General features: G+C 35.4%; 4 protein-coding genes across 4 annotated transcripts; 2 read left to right on the top strand and 2 right to left on the bottom strand.

The window, feature by feature from the left end:
• Positions 1-1,327: 1,327 nt before the first annotated feature.
• LOC148929975 (cytochrome b-c1 complex subunit 7) lies at positions 1,328-4,006 on the bottom strand. Its single transcript, XM_089066844.1, has 4 exons — positions 3,847-4,006; positions 3,596-3,753; positions 1,895-1,942; positions 1,328-1,615 (listed from the first exon to the last, which is right to left on the bottom strand). The coding sequence occupies exons 1-4, from the start codon at positions 3,941-3,943 to the stop codon at positions 1,547-1,549; spliced, it is 372 nt and encodes a 123-aa protein (XP_088922970.1). The 5' UTR covers positions 3,944-4,006; the 3' UTR covers positions 1,328-1,546.
• Positions 4,007-6,071: 2,065 nt separating this feature from the next.
• On the top strand, positions 6,072-10,209 carry LOC148929974 (potassium channel AKT1-like). Its single transcript, XM_089068092.1, has 12 exons — positions 6,072-6,394; positions 6,477-6,839; positions 7,096-7,153; positions 7,235-7,552; positions 7,667-7,912; positions 8,079-8,177; positions 8,260-8,292; positions 8,397-8,582; positions 8,734-8,928; positions 9,015-9,090; positions 9,172-9,708; positions 9,790-10,209. Exons 1-12 carry the CDS (start codon positions 6,204-6,206, stop codon positions 10,047-10,049), a joined length of 2,562 nt encoding a protein of 853 aa, XP_088924218.1. The 5' UTR covers positions 6,072-6,203; the 3' UTR covers positions 10,050-10,209.
• A 735-nt stretch (positions 10,210-10,944) lies between these two features.
• LOC125211861 (boron transporter 4-like) lies at positions 10,945-15,248 on the bottom strand. The gene is made up of 14 exons (XM_089068093.1): positions 15,167-15,248; positions 14,328-14,439; positions 14,135-14,217; positions 13,786-13,972; positions 13,549-13,687; positions 13,277-13,442; positions 13,011-13,177; positions 12,763-12,936; positions 12,589-12,684; positions 12,379-12,498; positions 11,998-12,311; positions 11,631-11,919; positions 11,403-11,537; positions 10,945-11,327 (listed from the first exon to the last, which is right to left on the bottom strand). The coding sequence occupies exons 2-14, from the start codon at positions 14,429-14,431 to the stop codon at positions 11,298-11,300; spliced, it is 2,004 nt and encodes a 667-aa protein (XP_088924219.1). The 5' UTR covers positions 14,432-14,439; positions 15,167-15,248; the 3' UTR covers positions 10,945-11,297.
• Positions 15,249-19,838: 4,590 nt separating this feature from the next.
• Positions 19,839-21,430, top strand: LOC148929973 (EG45-like domain containing protein). Its single transcript, XM_089067908.1, has 3 exons — positions 19,839-19,998; positions 20,086-20,386; positions 21,220-21,430. The coding sequence occupies exons 1-3, from the start codon at positions 19,881-19,883 to the stop codon at positions 21,224-21,226; spliced, it is 426 nt and encodes a 141-aa protein (XP_088924034.1). The 5' UTR covers positions 19,839-19,880; the 3' UTR covers positions 21,227-21,430.
• The last annotated feature ends 1,821 nt before the right edge of the window (positions 21,431-23,251 follow it).

Raw genomic sequence — 23,251 nt, 5'->3', positions numbered from 1 at the left:
TCATAAAGTTGAAATTTTAATAGTGATCACAAGCAAAATTACAACCATATAATTAATGATATTTTGAGGTGACATCCCAACAACCAATAATTTGGAGACAGTAATGACCCCATGCTTTGGAAAATTGTAAATCTACAGCTGACTTTTTTTGTTTAAATACATGACCAAATATGGAGTAGTAATTTCTTATTGCAGTTTGATCTAAGAATACATTCATGAACTTTTAGATTTTGTCAATGGACACAATTATGACGTTTCCGTCCTAAAATCAAGTATGTGGAGACTAGATCTTGTTCAGATTGCTGTCCTAGAGATTTAGTGGTACCGTCGGGTCAAGAAGTGTCAATTTCGGTTCCAAAAATATAGAATTGTAACCGATTTGGTTTTACAAAAGAAATGGCTATTGTGATTCAATTTTTTTCGATGCTAAACCGCAACCAAATCGATATAATCGGTATATCGATTCTGAATCAGCCCACGAGAGGGAATTTCGGTTCCAAAACTGGACCCGCTGATTCGATATAAATCAAACGATATCTAGTTCTACATGATCACTATGCATAGGAATTATTACAATTGAAAAGAAATTCTGAAGATTCACAAGTATCATCAGTCATCACCAATAATAATGTCACAAAATTAACAAAATAATGCTATATTTAAAGAGACATGTAATAAAACTTAGGCGACAAAGTAGAAGCTGATCCGTAGTTACAAGAGACGGTCCATAAATTAAAGCATGGTCAGCATCACATGGAATGTCCATAAATTAAAAAATCAAGATTAATTGTCTATACTAAATCTATGAGCCATATTATAGCTAGCGTTCAATATATAAATTAATCAATTTATTTTTATAAATTTTAAATTCTAATAAATTTTTTTTTTTTTATATCACGTTTCTTTTTCACTTTTTCACTCTCATGATCTCATCTTGTTCTCCAGATAATTGCTGCACTTCAATCTACTAATCTTACCTTGTGTATGTTACAACAATATGACTATTTACCATTTAATTTTATTGGACATTATTCATAGCTTTCTCATGGACCTTTTCAATAACTCTCTGTAATAAAGTATAGAAATTGATACATATTGTTATTTTAAATGTCTCACAATATATTAAAAACCATGAAGCACCAAACAGGGATAAAAAATCATATATGTTTTGTAAAAATTTAAAACGTCCTTATAACCCATGTCATTAATCTTTATCTTTTCAAATCCAAATAAACTCATCAGAAAAAAATTTAAATACACCGAAGTTTCATAGACAATCCAAAGATGAAAGCGTCACATTTTATGAATAAAACAAGAATCAAACACATTTGACAGCAATCCCATAAAACTATTATTAAGAAACAAACACAACCAGCAGTACATATATTCCCATTATATGTTGATAACCAGTAGCAAAAAAAATGAATCTCTTATTAGAAGTCAACAGACATTACTGTCCTCAAAGAGGGAGATGACCAGGATCACTTTTACTAGTTCAATTATACGTAATTCAGTTCAAGGACACTGAGCAGCAAGAAATATCCGCTCAGGGGAGGGTGCGCTGATAAAGGGGTAAAGCTCCGAGTGCTTCGCGTTCAGCTTGCTCTCTCTTGACCTGCCATTAATCAACCATACCTATGAGCTCAAAAGGAAACTAGACATAAAGGTAGGAGAATGCATAAAATGCATATATTATAGTACTCCAGTATTTAAAACTACTTAACCAGCACACATCAAGGCTACTCATGGCAAAAAGTTGGTATCCTGTTTGCTTAAACGTAAGCAAGAAGCACATTTCACCTTTTAATAACCGCATAAAATGCTTCAAAATAGTTTTTACAGAAGACTACAAATTACAGAGCTTATTGTTGAGATATAGAAGTTAGGAACTTACAAGAGCAAGCATATCCTGTAGATAGTTCCGAAATGGTGTCTGCATAGCCTGTGAAAGAAAACAAATTGTTTATAATGATGCCAACTGACTGCTACTAATAACTAAGAAGTAACCATAACAGAAACTGACTACTACTAAGAGCTATCACAAGTGATTTTATAGCCATTAACTCAGTCACAATGGAGGTCCTTGGTTAACAGGTTACGGGTTTTGAGGTGACTGAATGGGAACCATTTCAAGCAGAATTCTCCGAACCTCTCAATTGTGGGTGAAAAGAAAGTGTTTCCCCCTCCTTTCCAACCAGTTATAAACCAAGCAACACCCATTATTGAACCAGATCTCATGCACACTATGCAACTGAAATGTTATGCTTTCTACTCTTGCATATGGCCACAACATATAACAGTCACATATGGGAGAATGAAATTGCAGACACATTTGTAAGAAAGCATAGGCATTTAAAATGAAAATTTAGCTAGCTTTCATCATAAAAAATTATGAAGGCACAACACTGGTACAAGAGACATTTGACAAGCATCAGAGAGATAAGTTCAGATCCGAAGCAAGAAAAACACCAAGTAATAACAATGTCAATACATCACAACATTGTCAACCAACTGCAACAAATCAAAACAAAGCAATTTAAAATTAGCTAGAGACATACAGCCCCGCCAACATATGAACCAAGGAGCTAACAAAAATTGCATTAGATCAACAATCACGATTAGATAAGTATCTGCTCTATGTCTCTTAATAGTAACTCAATAAGCACAAATTTTTTCCAATAAATGGACATCTACTTCACATGCTTTGCACGAAATATTAGAGAAAATGGAAATTTAGCAACAAATATGAGGTATGATACTCAGACTAGTACAACAGGTTAGCATGTGTAGAATGAAAACATCTTGGAATCACTAACCAAGAGGGGAAGGACAAGATTTATGATGTATGGCATATTATCCAATATGGATAATCAGAGAATTTGGCTAAGTTAGTTTGAAACATTAGTCTGTCTGGCCACATTGTTATAACCTCTCATTGCTCTCAATCATATTAGCTGAACAGCAAAACAATACTACTATAAAAAGTAATGTAATATGCAACACTGTTCTATGTTTCTTAAATTTCTTTTCACATGGGCAAGAGAAAAGCAATTTGTACTACTAAAATTCGCTTTCAGTTAATGGCAAAATATACATTATTATATCAATTACTGTACCAAATACTAATACATGACGCTTAGGGATTGCAAGATCAATTTCCACAGGAATGTGTAACAATAGATTATACTCATAGGCTCATCGCAGTATGGAATACAAATACAAAAAAAAGATAACAAAGAAATTTATACTTGTACCCAGAGAAGTTTTTTTTAAAGAAAAATATAGTATATCCATTCCATTGCATACATATACTCTACTTTGTATGCATACGGAGTCACTAAAAAGATATAAGTGAAATACAGCATTAAATCACATATGCATACACATCATCTCCATTTCTATGCATACCGAGTCATTATGAGTCACGAAAAAGATAAAAGTGAAGAATTAACATTAAATCACATATGAAATTCAAAAGCCCCCAAACACACACGCATAGAATATATATTCAGCTAGCTTATCGTAACCTGCAAAATCGAATAGCTCGAAATGCAGAATCCAAAAATTTGTATCCAAAATCATCGCAAATGAGTACCTGTAGATCTTCAGGAAGATACTCGTGCTTCATAGAAAGATCCATAGCGCGCTTCAGCCGCTGGTTCCTGGCATCCACGATCTCTCTTGGGAGACGATTCAGCGCCTCCTTCACATCCAGCTCGTACATCGGGTCGAATAAATCGTCATGCCGAAGACCTAATTTCACAAAACAAGCATTATACGCGGCTAAAACTCGAAAACCTATACACCTCCAAAACCAAAAACGCACAATTTTCATCAAATAATTACCGAATCTCCGAAGGCGAGTGGACACCGCTTTCATGTGCATCGCCGCGAGCGGGTTTCTCTTCGGATCGACCAGCCATTTGGATAGAGCCGACGCCATTGATTTCCTCTTTTGTTTTCTCGCTCTAAAACTCTCTGTAAATGAATGTATTCTCCTCGCTGTTAACCTTCTCTATATTACCTGGTAAGCGTTACTGCTTCTTGTATTAATACGAGATAAATATTTTAACGATTCTAGGTCTAATTGCTAGGAATTGTAGGATAGCATCGAGAAGAAACGGGGTGTGCGGTTCTAGGGCTTCCGTTGGGCTTTAGCCCAAAACAATATAGCAAACAATACTCTTGAAAGCCCATTAAAAATTAGTTCTGAATAAAAAAATATTCCCTCAATTTTATTTTACTACGATGACTAAAGATGTCCAAGGTTTTCAGTTCAGGTGGTTAACCATGAAACTGTAATCGGCGGTTCCGGTTCTGAACCGGAACCGTGAGATTTAAACTGAACCGAAACTGTCACTTTTGGAATCGTGGTTCGGTTCAGATTTCAAAATTCCGGAACCGAAACCGTGCCGAACCGCCGGTTCCGAGCGGTTCCAGGCCAGAACCGCGAAAAATCACCGGAAAACCGTGAAACAGAGCCAAAACCATCTGAAACCGGCGGTTCAAAATCGTAAAAAAAACGTCTGAAAACCGACAGTTCAAAACCGGAACCACCGGTTTTCGAACCGAAACCGAAACCATGAAATAGCCTCATGGTTCGGTTCCGGTTCCACATTTCCTAAAACCGGTTCATGAACCGTGGGCATGTCTAGTGTGGACTGAGCAGAAAAAGAAACAAAATTTACAGCCCGATCACCCCATTTTATCGGATCACGCCACAGTAAAAATAGGAAGACTGAAACCAACGATTTTCCAAAACTAGTGTTATCACCTGTGCTATGCACAGGACAAATTATTTTCAAATAAAGAAGAAAACTTTTAAGGTAAATAGATTAAAAAAAGAAGATGATAAAACTATAATGAGATTTATGATTAAAAATATTTGTTAATTACATTAAGTATTCACAATATTATATACAATTAATAAAATTTTAAAATTAAATGAACCATGTATTACCAATGTTATGCACGGGACATATGAAACCCGACCCTAACTCGTTACGAACCCTAAACGTACGTGTCCGTATCGGGTTAACTTCATGCAAATTCGTGTCAGATACAAAAATTGCCAGTGTTGCTTTGTTTTACCCATTTTCTTTCATTAATTAAAATATTCAAAGCCATCATTTATTCTAGAAAATATATAAACAATTTATTATATCTCTAGATGTACAAATAATTAATTCAGTTGTCGTTAGATTAATTAAACCCTACCACCTGCTGGGAGACTTTCAGCCTTAATCCGCAAGTCCGATCGAGCAGAACACATGTGGTCAAACCAAAACAATAAAATTTATGAGTAAAGATTTAAAGTTATTGCTAGATAAATTTAAATTAATTACAATGTCATTTATGTAAGTTTCTAGAAAACTCCCATTTATATATGTATAGATATTTAAAACATTAAATGGAATAGAATATAATGTATTTTCAAGAAGCAAATTTAGTGAATTAAACGCAGCAGTTATAGTGTAATTTCATCTTTTTTGTTTCTTCCATTTTTTAATCTACATTTAAATTTTTTTTGAACTTTTATAATCTACTATTTTAGTAATTAATAAAAGACATTTGTTTAACAATCATTTTTAAGATTGGTGATTAATAGTGTACTTTCATATTTTTATTTCTTTATCCATATTCTTTATACACTTTTAAATTGCGTAGAAATTTGTATAGGTTTATCTTTAATAATTATTTTCTTATGAGTATTTTTTAAGATTAACGATTTCATATACAAAATTGACGTGCCCAAGCTTTGAAGCTTTTAAAAATCAATTATAAAAATGATTTATAATTACTTTTAAATATCCAAGAATTCTTAACTAATCTTTTGTTGTTTTATGACATTACGGATTATATAAGTATTAAACATAACATAAAAAAATTCTAGATAAAACAATAATAGAATGGACTAATATATTCTACATTATATAAAGCTTATTAGTAAACAACATTATAATAAAATCAAATGTAACGTATTGGAGTGAGCAGAAAAAGAAACAAAATTTACAGTCTGATCACCCCATTTTACCGGATCACGCCACAGTAAAAATAGGAAGACTGAAACCAACGATTTTCCAAAATTCATAACGGAAAAAGAAAGAGAAGAATGGAGTGATGGAACATGAAGATGGTATGAGCGGAAAGCAAATCGACGCAACGGTGGATGAAAAGCAGATTGAGTGTAACGCAAGTGGAAAATGGTTGAAGGCGATGAAGGATCAATGACTGTCAAACCAGTCGACGTCGTAGTCCAACGGTCCCCGTCGGAAGGGGAGGAGAGCGAGCGGAGGTATCCCACCGTTCACATTCTTCCCCCCCTCGGCGCCTTTAACCCCCCTTCGCAAGAGGTCGGCGACTACGTCATATCTCCCTTCGGTCGCCGCTACAAGTGCGTGCTCGTCATCGCCGATTGCCTGTTAAATTCCGATTCACGTCAATTTTGCCCTAATTTTGTTGTTTCGTTTCCGCAGATCGTGGGAGAAGATTCTGGTGGTATTAGTCTTCTACACGGGGTGGGTGTCGCCGTTCGAGTTCGGTTTCCTCACGGGGCCGACGTGGCCGCTCAACATCACGGACAACGTCGTCAATGGCTTCTTCTTGGTCGACATTGTGCTGTCGTTCTTCGTCGCTTATCTCGACAAATCGACTTACAATCTGGTCAGCGACCGTAAGCAGATCGCGCTCAGGTATGCGAAAACGGGGCTGCTCTTCGATGTCATCTCCTCCATGCCTTATGAGTTGATACAGAAAATTATGTACAATGTCAATGTCTATGGCTACTTCAATATACTCCGCCTCTGGCGTATCAGGAGAGTCAGTTCAATGTTTGAGAGGTACGTGTCTCTCAATACCATACACTATCCCCAAATTTTGGTTTTATTTTTTTGGATAATCCAAACCACTAAATCTGTTTTTTAAGAGAATCCAAATGTAAGCAACAATCCTGTGTTATCCTAAGATATCTTTAATTTTACAATGCAAAATAGAGTTGGTTAAATTTCAAAATTTGGGGATGGTTTATGTATTCACGTACAATTAGACAGATTCAATCTTGCATGTATAAATGAAGCTTTGTAAGTACAAGTGCAGAATGGAGAAGGACACGAACATCAACTACACGGTGGTTCGAACCGTAAAGCTTACTTGTGTGAGTATGTTGAGACAGTAGCTAGGTGCAGAGTGATAATGGATTTATGATCAAACTAAAGCTTGTGATTGGATTGTGTAGGGCACTCTTTTTTCAATTCATGTCGCTGCGTGTGGCTTCTATTCTCTGGCCACCAGGAATAAGGACCCACTGGGCACATGGATCGGAGCTGTAGAGCAGGATTTTCAGAAGTTCTCTCTGTTTCACAAGTATGTTATATCTATTTACTTGTCCACAGTCACTGTCGCAACACTAGGCTATGGAGATTACCATGCCGTGACAAGAGGGGAAATGATATATTCCATCATCTTCGTATTATACATCCTTGGATTGACAAGTTACATCATAGGAAACTTCACCAACTTGATTGTTGAATCCACCAACAAAACTAGGAAATTTGTAAGTCTATATATGGCCATATGTGATTTTCTTGAATTCAAAATGCATGTATTACATGATATCTACACTTTCAGAGATATCATTTTTAGGCAGCTGATAGCTGACATTCTGCAGAGAGAAACTATCAATGCTGCTTCGAGCTTTGGGAAAAGGAACAATATTCCGGAGCACATGCAAGATCTGATGATAGCGCACTTGAGCCTCAAGTACAGAATCGATGCTGAGGGGGTTCAGCAGCAAGAGACAATTGATTCCCTTCCAAAGGCGATTCGTTCAAAAATCTCACAATTTCTCTTCTACTCCCTTGTTGATGCAGTGTATTTGTTCGAAGGAGTGTCCAATGACCTGCTCTTTCAGCTGGTAAGGACCAACATTGCCATATCTATATATAATTAAGTAATTTGCTTGCAACTCTACTATTATACTATTATTATTATTTTACTTGTGAAAACATCTGTAGTTTTGTGTTATTCACATTTCCTTTCTCATGGTCTATGCACAATTCACGTGACCTTTTGCATTGTAGGTCTCGATAATGAAACCTGAGTATTTCCCCCACGGAGAAGACATAATTTTACAAAATGAAACGCCCACAGATATGTATATTATGGTTAATGGGGCAGCCGTAAGCTCTCTCTCTATCTTTTGTTTTCCATATTTTTCTCTATTGTTCCAAGCAGTAACCCCACATTTTTTCTTGATGCCAGGATTTTATTTCACACATAAATGCATCGGAAAGGGTAAAAGGCCAACATTATTGATGAAGATTTTCTGCTTTACTATCATAACCGATGATTAGTAAATGCAAATAGTCCTAAAATATGTCTGTGGCAAATGGTTCTAGGTTGTCGGGGTTATGAAGAGAGGGGATGTTTGTGGCGAAGTAGGTCTTCTTTGCTACAGACCACAAGTTTTTACTGTTCGAACAAAGAGATTGAGCCAGCTGCTGCGGCTCAATCGTACTGCATTGATGAACATTCTTCAGAATAACGTTGGAGATGCAACAATAATTATGAACAATCTCCTTGAGGTAAATAAGCAGCATTCATTATTTTGACACAGACAATCTTGGTGAGATTAGCTATTGTTTTACCCAAGTAATAATACCTTAGCTCTATTTGAGCAGTAGGCACTCCCAATAAATTTGGTTCTATGCAATTGTGTTGGGTTTTATGTTGCAGCATCTGAAAGGGCACCAAGATCCAGCGATGCAAGAAATTTTGACATACACAGAGCAAATTCTGGCTAAAGGAAGATTCGACATGCCTCTGAGCTTATGCTTTGCTGCAGATAGGGGCGATGCTCTGTTGTTGAATCAGATGCTTAAAAAAGGTATGGATCCAGATGAGTTGGACAGCAACGGTCGCAGAGCTTTGGTAATGGGTAATCTGTATTCTTTGAGTCTTGGTTACAAGTTACTAGCACAATAGTTAATGAACGTATGCGTGTTGTGCAAGTGCAGCATCTTGCAGCATCAAAAGGCTTTCTAGAATGTGTTCTTCTCCTCCTTGATTTTGGGGCAGACCCCAACAGCAAAGGTACGTACTTGTACTAGTTTCACGAAGACCTGCAAAACCATCTATATCTGGTCCGAGTATTACAGCATCATTCCCATGCAGATTCTGAAGGAAATGTTCCATTATGGGATGCAATGTTCGGAAAACATGATGACGTGATAAAGGCGCTGTCTGACAATGGGGCAACGTTGCCTGATGAAGATATAGGCTACTTTGCTTGCTCTGCAGCCGAGCAGAACAACACATATTCGCTTCAAGCATTACTGAACTTTGGCGGGGACATATCACAGCCCGACAGCCACGGAAACACAGCTCTGCACCTGGCAATAGCTCGTCAACATGTTGAAATTTGCAAGTTCTTGATAGAAAATGGAGCTGATACAGAAAAGCCAGACGCGGATGGCTGGACGCCACTAGCCTTGGCTAATTATCTCCACAATGAAGAGATCAAAGCTTTGCTGCAAACAAATTCACATCTTGCGGAGCACAAGAGTCTTCCACCTAAGCAGCCTGCTCAGAAGAAGGTAGGTACTAGAGAGCGAAGGCCATACAACGGTGATGTAAAGACGAGGAGAGGGCAGACACATCTGAGCAGCTCCCTTGCAGGGATCATCACAGCTGGTGCAAGACAAAGTGGATGTAAGTATCATGAAATTCGGCCTAGAACATTTTAATTGAGTTCATCATATCAAGAACCTTAACATAGTTAAACTGCTGCAGGTTCATCCACTATTGGGACGCCGCAGAGGTGCACTAGAGTGATCCTTAGTTGTCCGGAGAAGGGTGACACGTCTGGGAAGCTGGTGCTTCTGCCTGGATCCATTGCAGAGCTGGTTGAGATCGGGTGCCAGAAGTTTGATTTTCGCGCCACGAAAGTAGTGACAAAAGATGGTTATTTGGTTGAAGATGTGGCTGCGGTACGAGATGGTGATCATCTTGTGCTGGCTGGTGGAGAGGAAAAGGCGACATTCGAACTTTAGAGCATGAAATGTTCTTGTCAAGTTTTGAACTGATTTTGTGTTTGTATGTAACTTGTAAGTGCAGGAAGAGGGATCCCAAGGTTGATGAATCACGCCATTGCCGCTTCTTTCATGTAGAGTTCGTTCCATGTAATTTGCAATGGCCAACGACATTGAAAAATGATACTTATTGTATCGGGGTACTGATAAAATGCAAACTCATATATTGTACAAACTCCAAACTTTTCAACACAGTATCAACACAACGTAAACACAATGTCAACACAGGGTAAAATTTCAAGATTCTGATGTCAATACAATGTCAACACAATTTCAACACATAATCAAGTGTTGACATTTTTTGTTACTATTATTTTATCATCTGTTGATATTTTTTAACGGTCCAGATTATAGTTTGAGGTTTATACAATATTTGGAGTTTGCATTTGATCGATTCTTTTTCTTATTTTCTTTGTTTTTTTATATTCGATTTTTTGTTTTCCTTTTTTTTTCTTTGGTTTCTTCCTCCGTCCCACCATAAGCGAGACGTTTTTTTTTTTTTCACTCGTTTTGGAAAAATGATATTACTACAAAAAAATTAAATCGAAAGAATGTAAAGTAAGAAAGAGAATTTTCAAAATGAGTGCAAAAAATAAGTGTTTCACATGTGATGAGACAGATGAAGTATCAACTTTTATTTTTCATTTAAATTAATTTATTTCGTGCATTTTCAATTTTTATATTATCACTTGTTTAAATTTTATACTATTTTATATTTTTCGCACAATTACATTTTTACCATTGTTTACTAATTTAATAATTCATATATGTAATTAATTTTATTCTACTGAAACCAAAATTTGAATACAAAAACTACTCCAATTAAATTTAATTATCGTACACAAGTATTAGTGAATTAAGAAAGAATTTAAATCAATTCCATTAAACCATACTACTTACATTCCTAACCCAAATATTACTATTACAAATTCATAAGTGTTGTATGTATAGTTCTTCATCTAGCTGCACCATATAATATAGTAGCTTCCTCTATAAACACTTCCCTCTTCCAACCCCTTCGCTTCATTTCTTCATCAGCCTTTCTTTTTCACTAGCCATTTCCAAAAAATTCCACAAAAAATGGATGTACTTTGCACCTCATGATATCTGCAGAGAAAAGAAGACCCTATCACTTCTTCCTACAATGCCGTTTCTCCCATTCCCTCCACGCGTATATGCAGACGATAAGCAGCATAGATGATCTCGTGTTTACAGCCCACCCGAGCCTTCTGGCACAGTCTGCACGACACGGACGGGTTAAGGACGGTTTTCGCCTAATCAACCCGTGGAAAAACAGAGAGAAAAAAAACGAACCTGAAGCTGCCTGTCGTTGAAGCTGACCGACCGGTGCTTTAGTTCACCTCTGCGCGTCGTCATCTGATCCAATATTTCAGCAGACGATACATCAGGGGAGCTTCCATCAGTGTCGATGTCGGACATGTCCCTCTCCTGTTTTTTTTTTTTTTTTTCCATATAAACTCAAGAGTCAGTTTTTCGATGTGTTTTGAGAGGCGTCAAGAGGAGGAGATGAAGAAAAACTACCTTGAGGGAGAGACTGATGGATAGACTCTTCTTGAATGAGCGTCCAATGATTTCTTCGTACTCAGCTGCGTCTAGTTCGCGTAGGTAGTGAGACGGGAACACCTTGGGAAGAACGTGCTCTCGTATGCTGATCAAGAGGAAGAAAGGCAACGGGAACAAGATCCCAGCAATCGGTATCCATGTGATTCCGAAGCACAGCAGGAGGTAGGCGAGCTGAAAGATTGTGAACATGAAGATGTATTTGAACGGGACCCCCTCCACATACGAGGCATGGAAATCTTCGATGACTCTGCACGAGGAACAATGATGAGTAAGTTAAAGGAACGATGCTGCCTAAGATTCGTAGAGTGTGATGTACGAGGCTTACTTGAAGCGACGGCCAGGTGGAACAAACAGCAGCAGAATCCTCTCCCAGAACTGGTTGCCGGGGAGACTGTCAATGGCCATGTAGGCGAAGTATCCCCACAAGACCGACGTAGGTATCAACTTGAGCACGGGAGTAGCACATATGGCAAGCCCCACAAGTAAGGACTGCAACAAGTTGCTGACCCGCTGCTCGTTTACTCGGACAGGCAAGTAGAGATCAATGCACTTTTCAGGGTCGAATGCGCTCTCTGAGTCCGTATCATCATGGCTCATGACAGCTTCCTTCAGGCTTGCCAGGTCATTGTCCGCAGCATGCTGCAGCAAAACACGAGATTAGATACTAACTAAACAGCAGCTGTACGAGACAGAAATGAGCACGTACTGAATGAGCACCACCCTCCATCTCAACAAACACAGCATGCATTCGCCCATATATCTCCGAGTTGCTCGCTTGCAGTTTCATACCCTCCTTTGCAGACTTCACCATTTTCTTCCGTATCAACTGCAGATCATCAGCACTCGATTATAAAACAGTTCTTTTTCTTTTTTTCTCATACGATGTGAGAATTTCTCCTTTTGTCGTGACTCCTACCTGCTTCTTAAGGACTGCAAGACTCCGCGTGTGCATAGGAGACTGCGGAAGAACACCATTCGAAGGAGGCAGTCCAAGCAATCCACAGATCAAAGTCTGAAGCAACAATGATACAACTCTCAGCCGAGCAGAAAACTTGAAAATCTAGCCAAAGTTAGCATAAATATCACATACCATAACTCCGAGCAACATGATATCATAATGGTAAGCAGATGGCTTTTTCAGATTGAATTCCTTTTGTTGTGCCAACTGTGAAGCTACACTGTGATCGAAAAAGTATAGACCCGCGATCATCAAGGCTGGTATTATCGCAGCAAAAATGTACATTGCCGGTACCTTCCCCATGTCCTGAAATTCCATTTAACGAGACATTAAGTGCGTGTTAGACAAAATCAAACAATTGTATAAAAAAGAAGCAATACCTTAATCACTGTCCAGTGATACAAGGATTCAGGATCCCAAGGATCGGGACAGAAAAGCCGCCTTGGGACTCCTGAAGGGATCTTGCTTGGTATACTATAGGACAACGCAGTCCATGCTATAACTGCCAAGCAAACTCCGTAGTCTGCAATAAGGCTCCTAAACATGCCTGTCCAAATAGGCCAAAGGATATGAATCAACACAATGTAGTTAGTTAATGCTACGAAAAAGATCTAAATATGCCATTTCAATAATAAACTCACTGTACCTGAACCATAACGCCAGGACCTAGCTTGCGTGCTCTTGAGGGCAGTGATAAGGACGCCGATAGAAAATATGACACCGAGTAATCCATTAGTGTAAAGCCACTGGAATTGGAATTTCTCTTCGGAGGCATTTTCACCTGCTGGAATGCTGAATTCACTCACCACACCCTGTTAGCATTCAACCAATACAAGTTACAAAAATGCAATTACCCTAGAATTTTTACTGTGGAGCAGCTAGTAGATGCTACGGGGAAGGGGGCAAATATAGGTTTACCTTGATGGCCTCTTGAAGGAAAAGAACCGTGATTAACATGCCGAAAAGTTCCCCTGCTACTCTTGTAAATCGCCTGATGATGGTGCAAGCATTGAATATAGCAAGAAGAAACAGCATCAAAGAAGTCCAGACACAAACCCTGACAAGAAAATCAGATGAAAAAGGTTACTCGGCATGCTATCTTGCATGGAAAAGATTAAACGAAAGAAAATATTGATGCTAGTTATGTTTATGTACCACGCGGCCCAGGCTAGATACAGCTCCGTTCCCACAGTTTTTTTAGCAAAACTATAAAGGTAGGAGTACATAATGATGGTTGGTTCTGCAACCCCTAAGATCAATAATGGCTGGCCACCGAAAATTGAATGAATGACTCCACAAATAGCTGTAGAAGCAAGAGTTTCCGGAGTGCTCAAGCTTCCATCTGTAACGAAAGCAGAGTACTTATCAGTAAGTTGGAAACTTGCTATTAGTAAGTGGGAGAATCTCACTCTATGGGGCTAACTTTTCCGTTTTTATTTCTACACAAATTATTGTTCAAGCAAATCAAAAGATACATCTATTGCCCTATAAAGTTCAAACTGACCTGTTTCTCGACTTAGCTGTTCTCCAAAGGCTATTACTGGAAGAACAGAAGCGAAGAAAATGTAGGCTGTTGGAGCAAGAATCCTGCAAGGGAGAATGACAATAGAGATCATATTCAGAGCTTTGTTGAAACAGAACACCACACAATATATACCCTCCATCACTCAATAGCAAGTCAATAAAAAAAGGCAGACCTTGCACCCGAGCCACATGAATCGAGCCAGTCCTTCTTGTAGCATGCTAACCGGCCTTGGAAATCCTTCTTGACTCCACTAAAAGGAGTCTTGAGGCCATCCATGGTGCTTCCTATAATCAAGAAAAACATTAAGGTTAATAAAATTTCAAGAAATGTATGAATGCAACACAATTAATCATCACCATAACAGCCTTGATGCATGGATCAATGGTGGGTTTCTTACAAAGGAGTCAGTATTAGAATCCAAACAAGTGCAAATACAATCTCAAAAAACCCATCTTTATCATTCCCATTTGCACCATCATACAAATAGAAATAACCCATTTCCCAGATAACACAGATCATCAAAACTGCATTCTCTACAATGAAGAAATTGTTCTGATTCGAAGCGGGAGTACCTTTTTTCCGCTAGTGCACGTGATAAACTACGCCAGACATCATTATCACAAGATTGTTGCTTATACACATGGTTTGTGATTCGGTGTTTGTGGCAATTTGGTGAGTGTGTGTGTATAAAGTGGATGGTCCATATCCAAATCCACAACAGGTGAAATCAGTTGCAAAATAGTATAATTGAATCTCGCTCTCTCCTATAAACCATTCAATATCCATCAAAGACAATAACGCTATCAACTAACTTCATAGCATATGAAATTAAAATTACAAAAATGTTCATCGTAACCACGAAATTGCACACAATGGGCTGATCTGAGTCGAGAAATGAAAATGTGGGTGAGTAACTTAGTCGAATAAAAGATAAGAATACTGATAAAAATGTTATCTTTATTCCGGCGCCGTTGGTCGCATTCGCAGAGAAGAGAGAACAAAAACGCCTACCTCTTGTATATCTCTTAGTTCAGCTTCCAATTTCCAGCTCAGTTCGTGTGAGTGTGAGAGAGAGATTTATGGATATCGAGCAGCGAATGTTGTGTGTTTATTCCAACTATATAAAACATCGGAGATTGTGATGGTAGTGGGCCCCACTGTATCTGCTGTTATGAAAAAGATTAGCTGTCAATTTACTCGGTTACTAAATTACTATCTCACCCTAGAAATTTTATTTGGTTTAGTATGAATTTTAATAAGTAGGAGTATAAATTAAAGTAAGTAATATGCAGTGGAGTTTGTATCTCTGTTATATATATATATAGATATATATTAATTTTATAATAAGTTATGAAAGAAATAAGGTAGTGGAACGTGAGGTTTATTTTTTATTTATGGTAAAAGTAAAGTACTATAACTCTTATATGGAGGACGAATGGAAATTACAAAGGATTCTTATTTGTAGGATGGACGGAGTATCTTCTTTTATGGTAGTATTATTTCAGAAATTGGATTTCGACATCTTATTATTATTAAAATTATGAAAATATCCGTGTGTTTTTTAACAATATGACACTAGTTCATACCACCAAATTTGCAGTGTAGTCCGGCCCTACACGTTGCTGGAGAAGCCCGGACCTGACCTCAGGTCACTCCAGCGGTGTGAGACCAAGCCTATGCTGTGGGTGGCCGGCAACCACAAACCATTTTTTATCGTAATTGCATTTTTATTATTTAATTCAGTTACTTTAACGCAATTTTAGAAAATATAATAATGTAAATTTTATATTTGATCCATTGTTGGAAGGCGGAAGCTATACTAGCGAATTGACTTATAAATAGAAATCTACGTACTCAAAAAAAATAATACAAGACCCTTCTCTGTTATTTGGCACTCACGGTTTAATTGTGTCTAATCATTTTTATCCACCTCTAAACAAATGAAATTACCCTTTGAGAAAAAAAGTGCTGCCGGTTAGCAACCATTTATTTATATATATAAGAAAGAGAGTAATCAAAGTACTAACTAATTCTCAATCCAGAACCCAGTCCAAAACCCAAAATTTCAACATCATGTTGGAAATTTCTCAACATATAGATATAATTTTATCAACATAACATGTAAATTTAAATCTCAACACAAAGATATAATTTTATCAACACAAATCTATCGAGAAAGTTTTATCTTTGTGTTGATAATTTTAATACATAATATTGAGATAGTTTTGGATTCTGGATTAGAAGGTTAGTTTTTATTTTAACGCGAATCTATGAAAAAATACAAATACAATTTATCTTGTAAAATAACCTTGGACGATATTGAAATTGACTTTGAATCCTAAGCAATATATCACAATCTTTCAAGTAACTGAACTACCAAACTTTTTTTTATCTATTTTTAATCAACACAATTTTACTTCCCCCAACTTAAATTAAAATGGGTCTAAAGTGATTATTTTCTGCCGACAAATATTTTATTTTCTTTTCTTGTAATTCCTATACAAAATATTTTAGTAGTTCAAAATAAAAATAAAAATAAAAATAATAGTAGTACTATTATTATACTTTCTGCGAAACAAACAAAAAAGCACAATAGTGAGTGTTATCAGGAAAATACCGAAATTTCAAACCAGCCAATTCGTGTGGGTCCCGCAAGTGGTAATTAGGAGTGATTACTAATTACAACGAATGTAACCATTTTTAGTTTGGAAACCGCGTTTGGTGTTTTGGCCGTATTAATGACAGCTCCGCCTCACTCGGTTGCTGGCGCTACCGCTTTCATTTGTCTTTATCAATCGTCTCATTTCCAATTTGAATTTTATTTTATTAAACAAACATGTGCTCTGAAGTTTGAATCAAATAGATCTTGGACCCATTTCAATATTTATACGTGGAAAAAAATAGGGATGTACCTTTCATAATTGAAACTACTATATTTTCAATCGGACTATAGGATCTCAGTTTTTTCACTTCATTATTTAAATCATGATACATGTGCTCACTAGTGTCAAGTCCTAGACAAAAGTTATGAATTTAAAATCTTTCAAAACTAAGGTTTCCAAGCTTGGCACTCTCAGTGAAGTGATACTATATTACTAATAGTAGATTTTACATACACTGACACGCACGTAGATTTTATCACTTCAATAAATAAATAAACAACAAGATTAGTAATGATTTAGATTCGTATAATCGTATGCACGCAAAAATTAATTTGACGATCACATCCAGAAAAATTTGATGTAAATTGAATTATAATTTTAAAGTATATAAACAACATACAAGTAGCCCATGCGAATATATGGGCCATGTATAGGCTTTTATATTTAGTGGGGGTCCAATATTTTTATTTCTTGGGCCTTAATCTATAATTTTATGCTAATAGTAGTACTCCTATGATATAGATTAAAGGACAAGGTTGAAGATCATAATCCATATTCAGTTCTAAGTTAATTATATTAAGGGATTCAGTGATATGATACATTAATAAAATTAATCTAAGCTAATCACTGTTTACTTTGTTGATTTTTGGTGAATTAATTGAATTTGAGTTTGTTAGACTATCGTACACTACTTCGAATACTTAAAACTTATATTTAATCAATCTATTTCATCGCTCAAAGTAAACACGCATGTTTAGGTTTCGATGCAAAGAAAAAATAAAAGCGCTTGAGAAATCACGTTTGGTAGGAATATTGTTTATTCTAGAAATAAATTTGTCATAGATTTAGTTCTCTCACCATTTTTTGAGAAAAATATAAGTAGCGTCTATGGAATTAAATTTTAGGGTTTATCTTATCTCCACTTTAAGATATCTTGCATCTTCATTTTATTTAATGGTTCGTCTCGACAAGAGTATTAAGAAGCAATGAGATCGTTGTTGTTTGGGATCAAATCCATTTGTGTGGATATATAGTTTTGTGGGAGAGAGTGAACTAAACGATCTGAAATATTGTTGTACGTGTTTAATTATTTGTAAAATTTGAAATTTGAATTTCAAAAAAAAATTGATGGATCCACTTTGGCAGTTGCACAAAGCAATCCATCTTGCAACGATATTCCAACATTAATTTGATTAAATTTCCTTTTCGAAAAAGTATCTATGTAATAGTGTTCCTCCTCCATATTATTCTAGAAGTATGGATTAGTAAATTATTATGCACGTCACATATACAGAGCCGCGAACTACTCCATTAATTGAGGAAAGAAAATGCAAAGCGTCAAACATGATTTTTAGTTTTGTTCTGATTTCGTCTAATTTTGTTACATATTGTACGCAGATAATATAATATCACAATCTCTAGAAATTAAACTCAGGAAAAAACTAACAAATAGGCCAAATTTAACCTAAAATTCTTGTCCATAACCCACCTTACATTGCACTAAATTACGATTTCCTAATTCCAATAAACGCGTCAAAATTCGACAGCCAATTAATCGATAGTTCCAATATTGTCAGGCCTAAGTCGGTCGTTAATTATTTTATTTGTGTTTTCTCAATTTTGTTTGGTTTTATTAACAGGTTATTATATTACCAAGATCTGCTTAAGAATACTTTTAATTTTATATGTATAAGAATGCCAGATCATTATAGGCTCTATCATTTTACAAACCAGTATTAATTACTCTATAGTACCGGTTAATTATGTCGACCTACAATTCTTGATGTTATAAAATTAATACAGATTCACTGAAAAACGACTTATTAACAATAAATAAATTATCTTATAGCAATTCAACTTAAGATCAATTAACGGATATAGTATAAAATTAGTAGTAATACATAATTTAGTTCGATAGACATAGTCTATAACTATTTCTTCAAGTTAATTAGGTGGATGGTAGGAATCTATTCGAATGATATATATATTTATTATCATATTATATCTAGATCGAGGCCCTTATTCAGCATTGGTTGACATATGGTTTGCATTTACTATTAATTATGCCATGCCATTTAAAATAGACCATAACGCTGAAAATTCTACATATAATTTATAAGTCAATTATTTTTTTGAATTTATTAAATTTATTATAAATAAAAAATATGTAAAAGTCGTGTTAATAGATATATATAATTATACATATTAAAAATTTGTCATGGTGAACATTAAAAACAGTTGTAATGACTAATGAATCTAAAATGGAGATTGTGAATAAAATGAACCAGACAAATTTTAAGAAAATAATTTTTGGTTAAATTATGCTGTCCCGTATAAATAATGTAAGTAGATTTTAATATTATTCTTAAATTTCCCATGAGGTTTAATTTAAGTGAATTGAAATTATGGAGGACTATATAATATAAATTGCATCCGAAAAACTAAAATTTACTACAATTTTTTTATTATATCAATTTTTGAAAATTGTGAAATGGAACAAAATTTGACTAAAAAATACTACTACTCCCTACTTATCTATCCAACCAAAAACTAAGAGAAACCAATTAAAAACATAGCGGCGTAGTCAACTGCCGCTTAACTTGCTATCGAAAAATGATTCAGATTCGCAAATTAATCTATTCCAATTAATCCATCTTTTAATAATTTGACCAATTATAAAGTTTTATTCATACATAAAAAAAGTATTAATGCATTAGATGTGCCATACGGTCACACCTAATGCCACGTCACAGCGCTGACCAAATAATACACATAGTATAAAGCTATTGATTAGATCATTAGATGTAGTTGTAGATAGATTTATTTGAGGGTATTTCATCAGCATGTTGAAGCCCGAACTCCGCCTCGTGACATGCCTCCTCCTCTTCCTTCTCGGCCCGCATCTTCGATTATCGCGGGCCGACATTGGAACCGCCAGTAGCTATTCCCCTCCCTACACCCGTAAGTTTAATTTCAACTCGCTATACATCCAAAATCAACGCTGATTAATATATTAGTGATTGATTGATTGATTTATTATGTGTATAGCGACGGCGTGTTACGGCAATGATTACTCGGAGTTTCCGACGAGCAACCTGTTCGCGGCGGCAGGGGAGGGAATATGGGACAATGGGGCGGCGTGCGGCCGCCAGTATTTGGTGCGTTGTATTAGTGCGCCGGTTCCGGACTCGTGCGTCCCGGGCCAGATCATCCAGATTAAGATCGTCGATCGGGCACAGACCGCCACTTCTCCCCCCTCGCGAGATGGCTCCAGCATTGTCTTGTCCGATACTGCTTTCGCTGCGATAGCTAATCCTACGGTTGATTACCTGAATGTCGAGTATCAACAGTAAGTATATTATATACTCTCTCAGTCTCAAATTATATTAGTTATATTTTATTTTAGGTCGTCCCAAGTTATTTCTTATGTTACAGAATATAAAAGATACTCCATATATTAATATATTTTGGATATAAAATTCATCTATAGTAATTTTATAATTTTGTTTAATTTTATAGGGTATTTTAGCTTAAAAGATGTTTAGTAGTAGTACTAGCTTATAAGTACGATTTCTTCTCTCTAAATTGCATTATCCAAAATACTTTAACAACTTTGGTTTAAATATCTAAAAAATACTCCCTCCGTCCCACATAATTTTACCCAGTATTCGATTTTAGGCCGTCCCACATAATTTTACACACTTCACTTTTACCATTTTTGGTAATGGACCCCATATTCCACTAACTCATTCCTACTCACATTTTATTATAAAACTAATACTTTAAAAGTAGAACCCACATCCCACCAACTTTTTCAACTCACTTTTCTTAAAATTATGTGGGACGGAGGGAATAATATCTTATAAACTTTATGAAATATAGCCAAACATATTGTCACATCTACTATATTAATGCTCACAGACATAGAAGCACACAGATAGTGAGATTCTTGAAATGGACTTTTCTTGTTTACTATGGTTGAACTGGTCTTATAGAAAACGTGTAACAAACGATTATTGGAGAAAATAACAACTTTTTCTCTATAACACTTGGTGTCGAATCGTTATCATGTATGTCTCCCACCAATTACAATCTTATCTAATAATTCGAGTGAATTTGGTGTCGAGTAACGCTTTTATATAAATCGCATATATTAAATAGAACTTTATTTTATATGCGCAGGCTTTGAAGAGCTCGAATTGGATACGACCGTTGCCGAGGAAGGTGACAGTAATGTTGTAGGAAACTTTGTGTAAATTATATGCAATTTTTGAAAATTATTTACGTAGAAAATTATTTTGAAATAGTATGAGTACTTTTTTCCTGTCTTAATCTTTCTTTAAAGTTTTGTTGAATATAATTTTCAAATGGCTATGAATTTTCTTAGTGTGGACATGCGTGAATGTTCTTAACTTGCAAGTATAGTCTTACCAAAACTGCAGACCAGTTCCGAGATAAATTCTTTAATAAATGCTGATGAGAAAGAAATAAATATTGTCTGACTTTTAATATTTAATCGGAAAATGATGCAAGAATATTAATAATTAATGGTTCCCACACTTTCATTAAAATTAGGTATGTTTTTAATTACGATTTATAAACATATTTTAAAATTAGTATGCATTTTGACAAAAGTTATTAGAACAATTATTCCCATTAATAGTAAAATCTATGTAACAGTGTAATATCTTGACCATATATAGTGTGTAGATTATTTTCTTGGAATGATGACGTTGTCACTGTTAGTATACAATCTACTTATAATGAATTCAACAATTTTGTACGGTCGCATAAATATCCAGACGCCATATTCAATAAAGTGGTATAATAATGATTAATGATGTAATTAGTAGTATTGTTTTGGATTACACTTCTCCTATCCTCTACCGCACGCGACAAACACATGTAACTTTGAATTTTCTTTAATCAAACATCGATATATCATTGACTGGCTATTTATGTATTCTTTCAAAACGAAGCTTACCTATTGTAATGATTTTATTAACATATATATAGATTATGTTTGATTTTGTTATAACTAATTAACTATCATGATTCATGACCATATCCAATTACCCATCACACCAAATTAGGTGTCAAATTAAAGCTGCGCACCAAATTTGATATTTTGGCTTGAGACTTCCTCTATAATAATACTTGCTATATGTAAAAAAATACAAATGGATAATTAATTATAGCCATACTTACGACATTAAAATCTCCCCAATAATTAACAACTACAAACAACTCAATTAACTTTCCAACCAACTCAAGTTGAGAGTATGAAAACATGGCACGTTGCTTGCATTGCCTAAGTCAATGAGATATCAGATAAGATAAAATTTCGAGCCCACTCTCTCCAATGATTAGAACAAATCACTATAACTTTTCTTTGGTTAACTCATATATAATGCCTAAATTTGAACCTTGATTTGTATTGTTACCAATTTTAATTTGTAAAATATGATATATTAGTATAAAATTCTTATTCGGTATGAAATTTTTATGCAATGTTAATTTTCTAGTGTTTTTAATGAAGAATATAAAGTAGAGATAATATTATTTGTTTTTTTATATCACTTTATAAATAGAGACATTCAAAAAGAAAATGTGCATGCAGATTGATTGAAATTGGGAAAGTACAAATTTAAAGTTATAGACAGAACTACTCAAAGTCATTAAATTTAAAATCATAAGATTCAAATGAAAAGTCACGCCGAAATGTCGAATATGTGTTTTCATATTACTTTGTCAACGATTTCTTTTGAATTATAGCAGTACTATATTCATACCGTTGTCATATAGTATAAATAAAAAGGGAATATCTATTGCAATAAAACTTTAATATTTGAAAAACATACTTATATTGATGGTTAATGCAACCAACTCCCAGGAAATTAAAATGCAAATACTACTTCCATCTATCATAAAATATTTATATTGCTATTCTGGGATGCTCGCTATTAAATATCATATTTAAATAATTGTTGATAAATAGTTTTACATTTTATTATAAAATTATTATGTACTTCGTTCGTCCGCGAATAGGAATCTCATTTCTTTCCGGTATGTATTTTAAGAAATGTTAAGAAAAGTGAGTGAAATGAGTTGTTGGAATGTGAAACCTTTTACCACTTATTGAAATAATAAACCGGGACTCCTATTCGCGGACGGACCAAATTGGCAAAATGGTATTCATATTCGCGGACGAATG

The sequence above is a fragment of the Salvia hispanica genome, chromosome 3 (genome assembly GCF_029641045.1).
Source record: "Salvia hispanica isolate PSC_SH4W2 chromosome 3, Shi_PSC_v1, whole genome shotgun sequence".
NCBI lineage: Eukaryota > Viridiplantae > Streptophyta > Magnoliopsida > Lamiales > Lamiaceae > Salvia > Salvia hispanica.
This window is presented reverse-complemented; position numbering and strand designations above follow the sequence as displayed.

Bases quoted from the DNA above. Each gene is read 5' to 3' on its own strand.
- LOC148929973 (XM_089067908.1), top strand. From the start codon at position 19,881: ATGTTGAAGCCCGAACTCCGCCTCGTGACATGCCTCCTCCTCTTCCTT. The intron at 19,999-20,085 runs GTAAGTTTAATT...TTATGTGTATAG, and splicing joins CTATTCCCCTCCCTACACCC to CGACGGCGTGTTACGGCAAT.
- LOC148929975 (XM_089066844.1), bottom strand. From the start codon at position 3,943: ATGGCGTCGGCTCTATCCAAATGGCTGGTCGATCCGAAGAGAAACCCG. The intron at 3,754-3,846 runs GTAATTATTTGA...TTGTGAAATTAG, and splicing joins CACTCGCCTTCGGAGATTCG to GTCTTCGGCATGACGATTTA. The intron at 1,616-1,894 runs GTAAGTTCCTAA...GATTAATGGCAG, and splicing joins TACAGGATATGCTTGCTCTT to GTCAAGAGAGAGCAAGCTGA.
- LOC125211861 (XM_089068093.1), bottom strand. From the start codon at position 14,431: ATGGATGGCCTCAAGACTCCTTTTAGTGGAGTCAAGAAGGATTTCCAA. The intron at 13,973-14,134 runs GTCAGTTTGAAC...CTTTCGTTACAG, and splicing joins ACAGCTAAGTCGAGAAACAG to ATGGAAGCTTGAGCACTCCG. The intron at 12,685-12,762 runs GTATGTGATATT...TTGTTGCTTCAG, and splicing joins TCATGTTGCTCGGAGTTATG to ACTTTGATCTGTGGATTGCT.
- LOC148929974 (XM_089068092.1), top strand. From the start codon at position 6,204: ATGGTTGAAGGCGATGAAGGATCAATGACTGTCAAACCAGTCGACGTC. The intron at 8,583-8,733 runs GTAAATAAGCAG...TTTATGTTGCAG, and splicing joins TTATGAACAATCTCCTTGAG to CATCTGAAAGGGCACCAAGA. The intron at 8,929-9,014 runs GTAATGGGTAAT...GTGCAAGTGCAG, and splicing joins GCAACGGTCGCAGAGCTTTG to CATCTTGCAGCATCAAAAGG.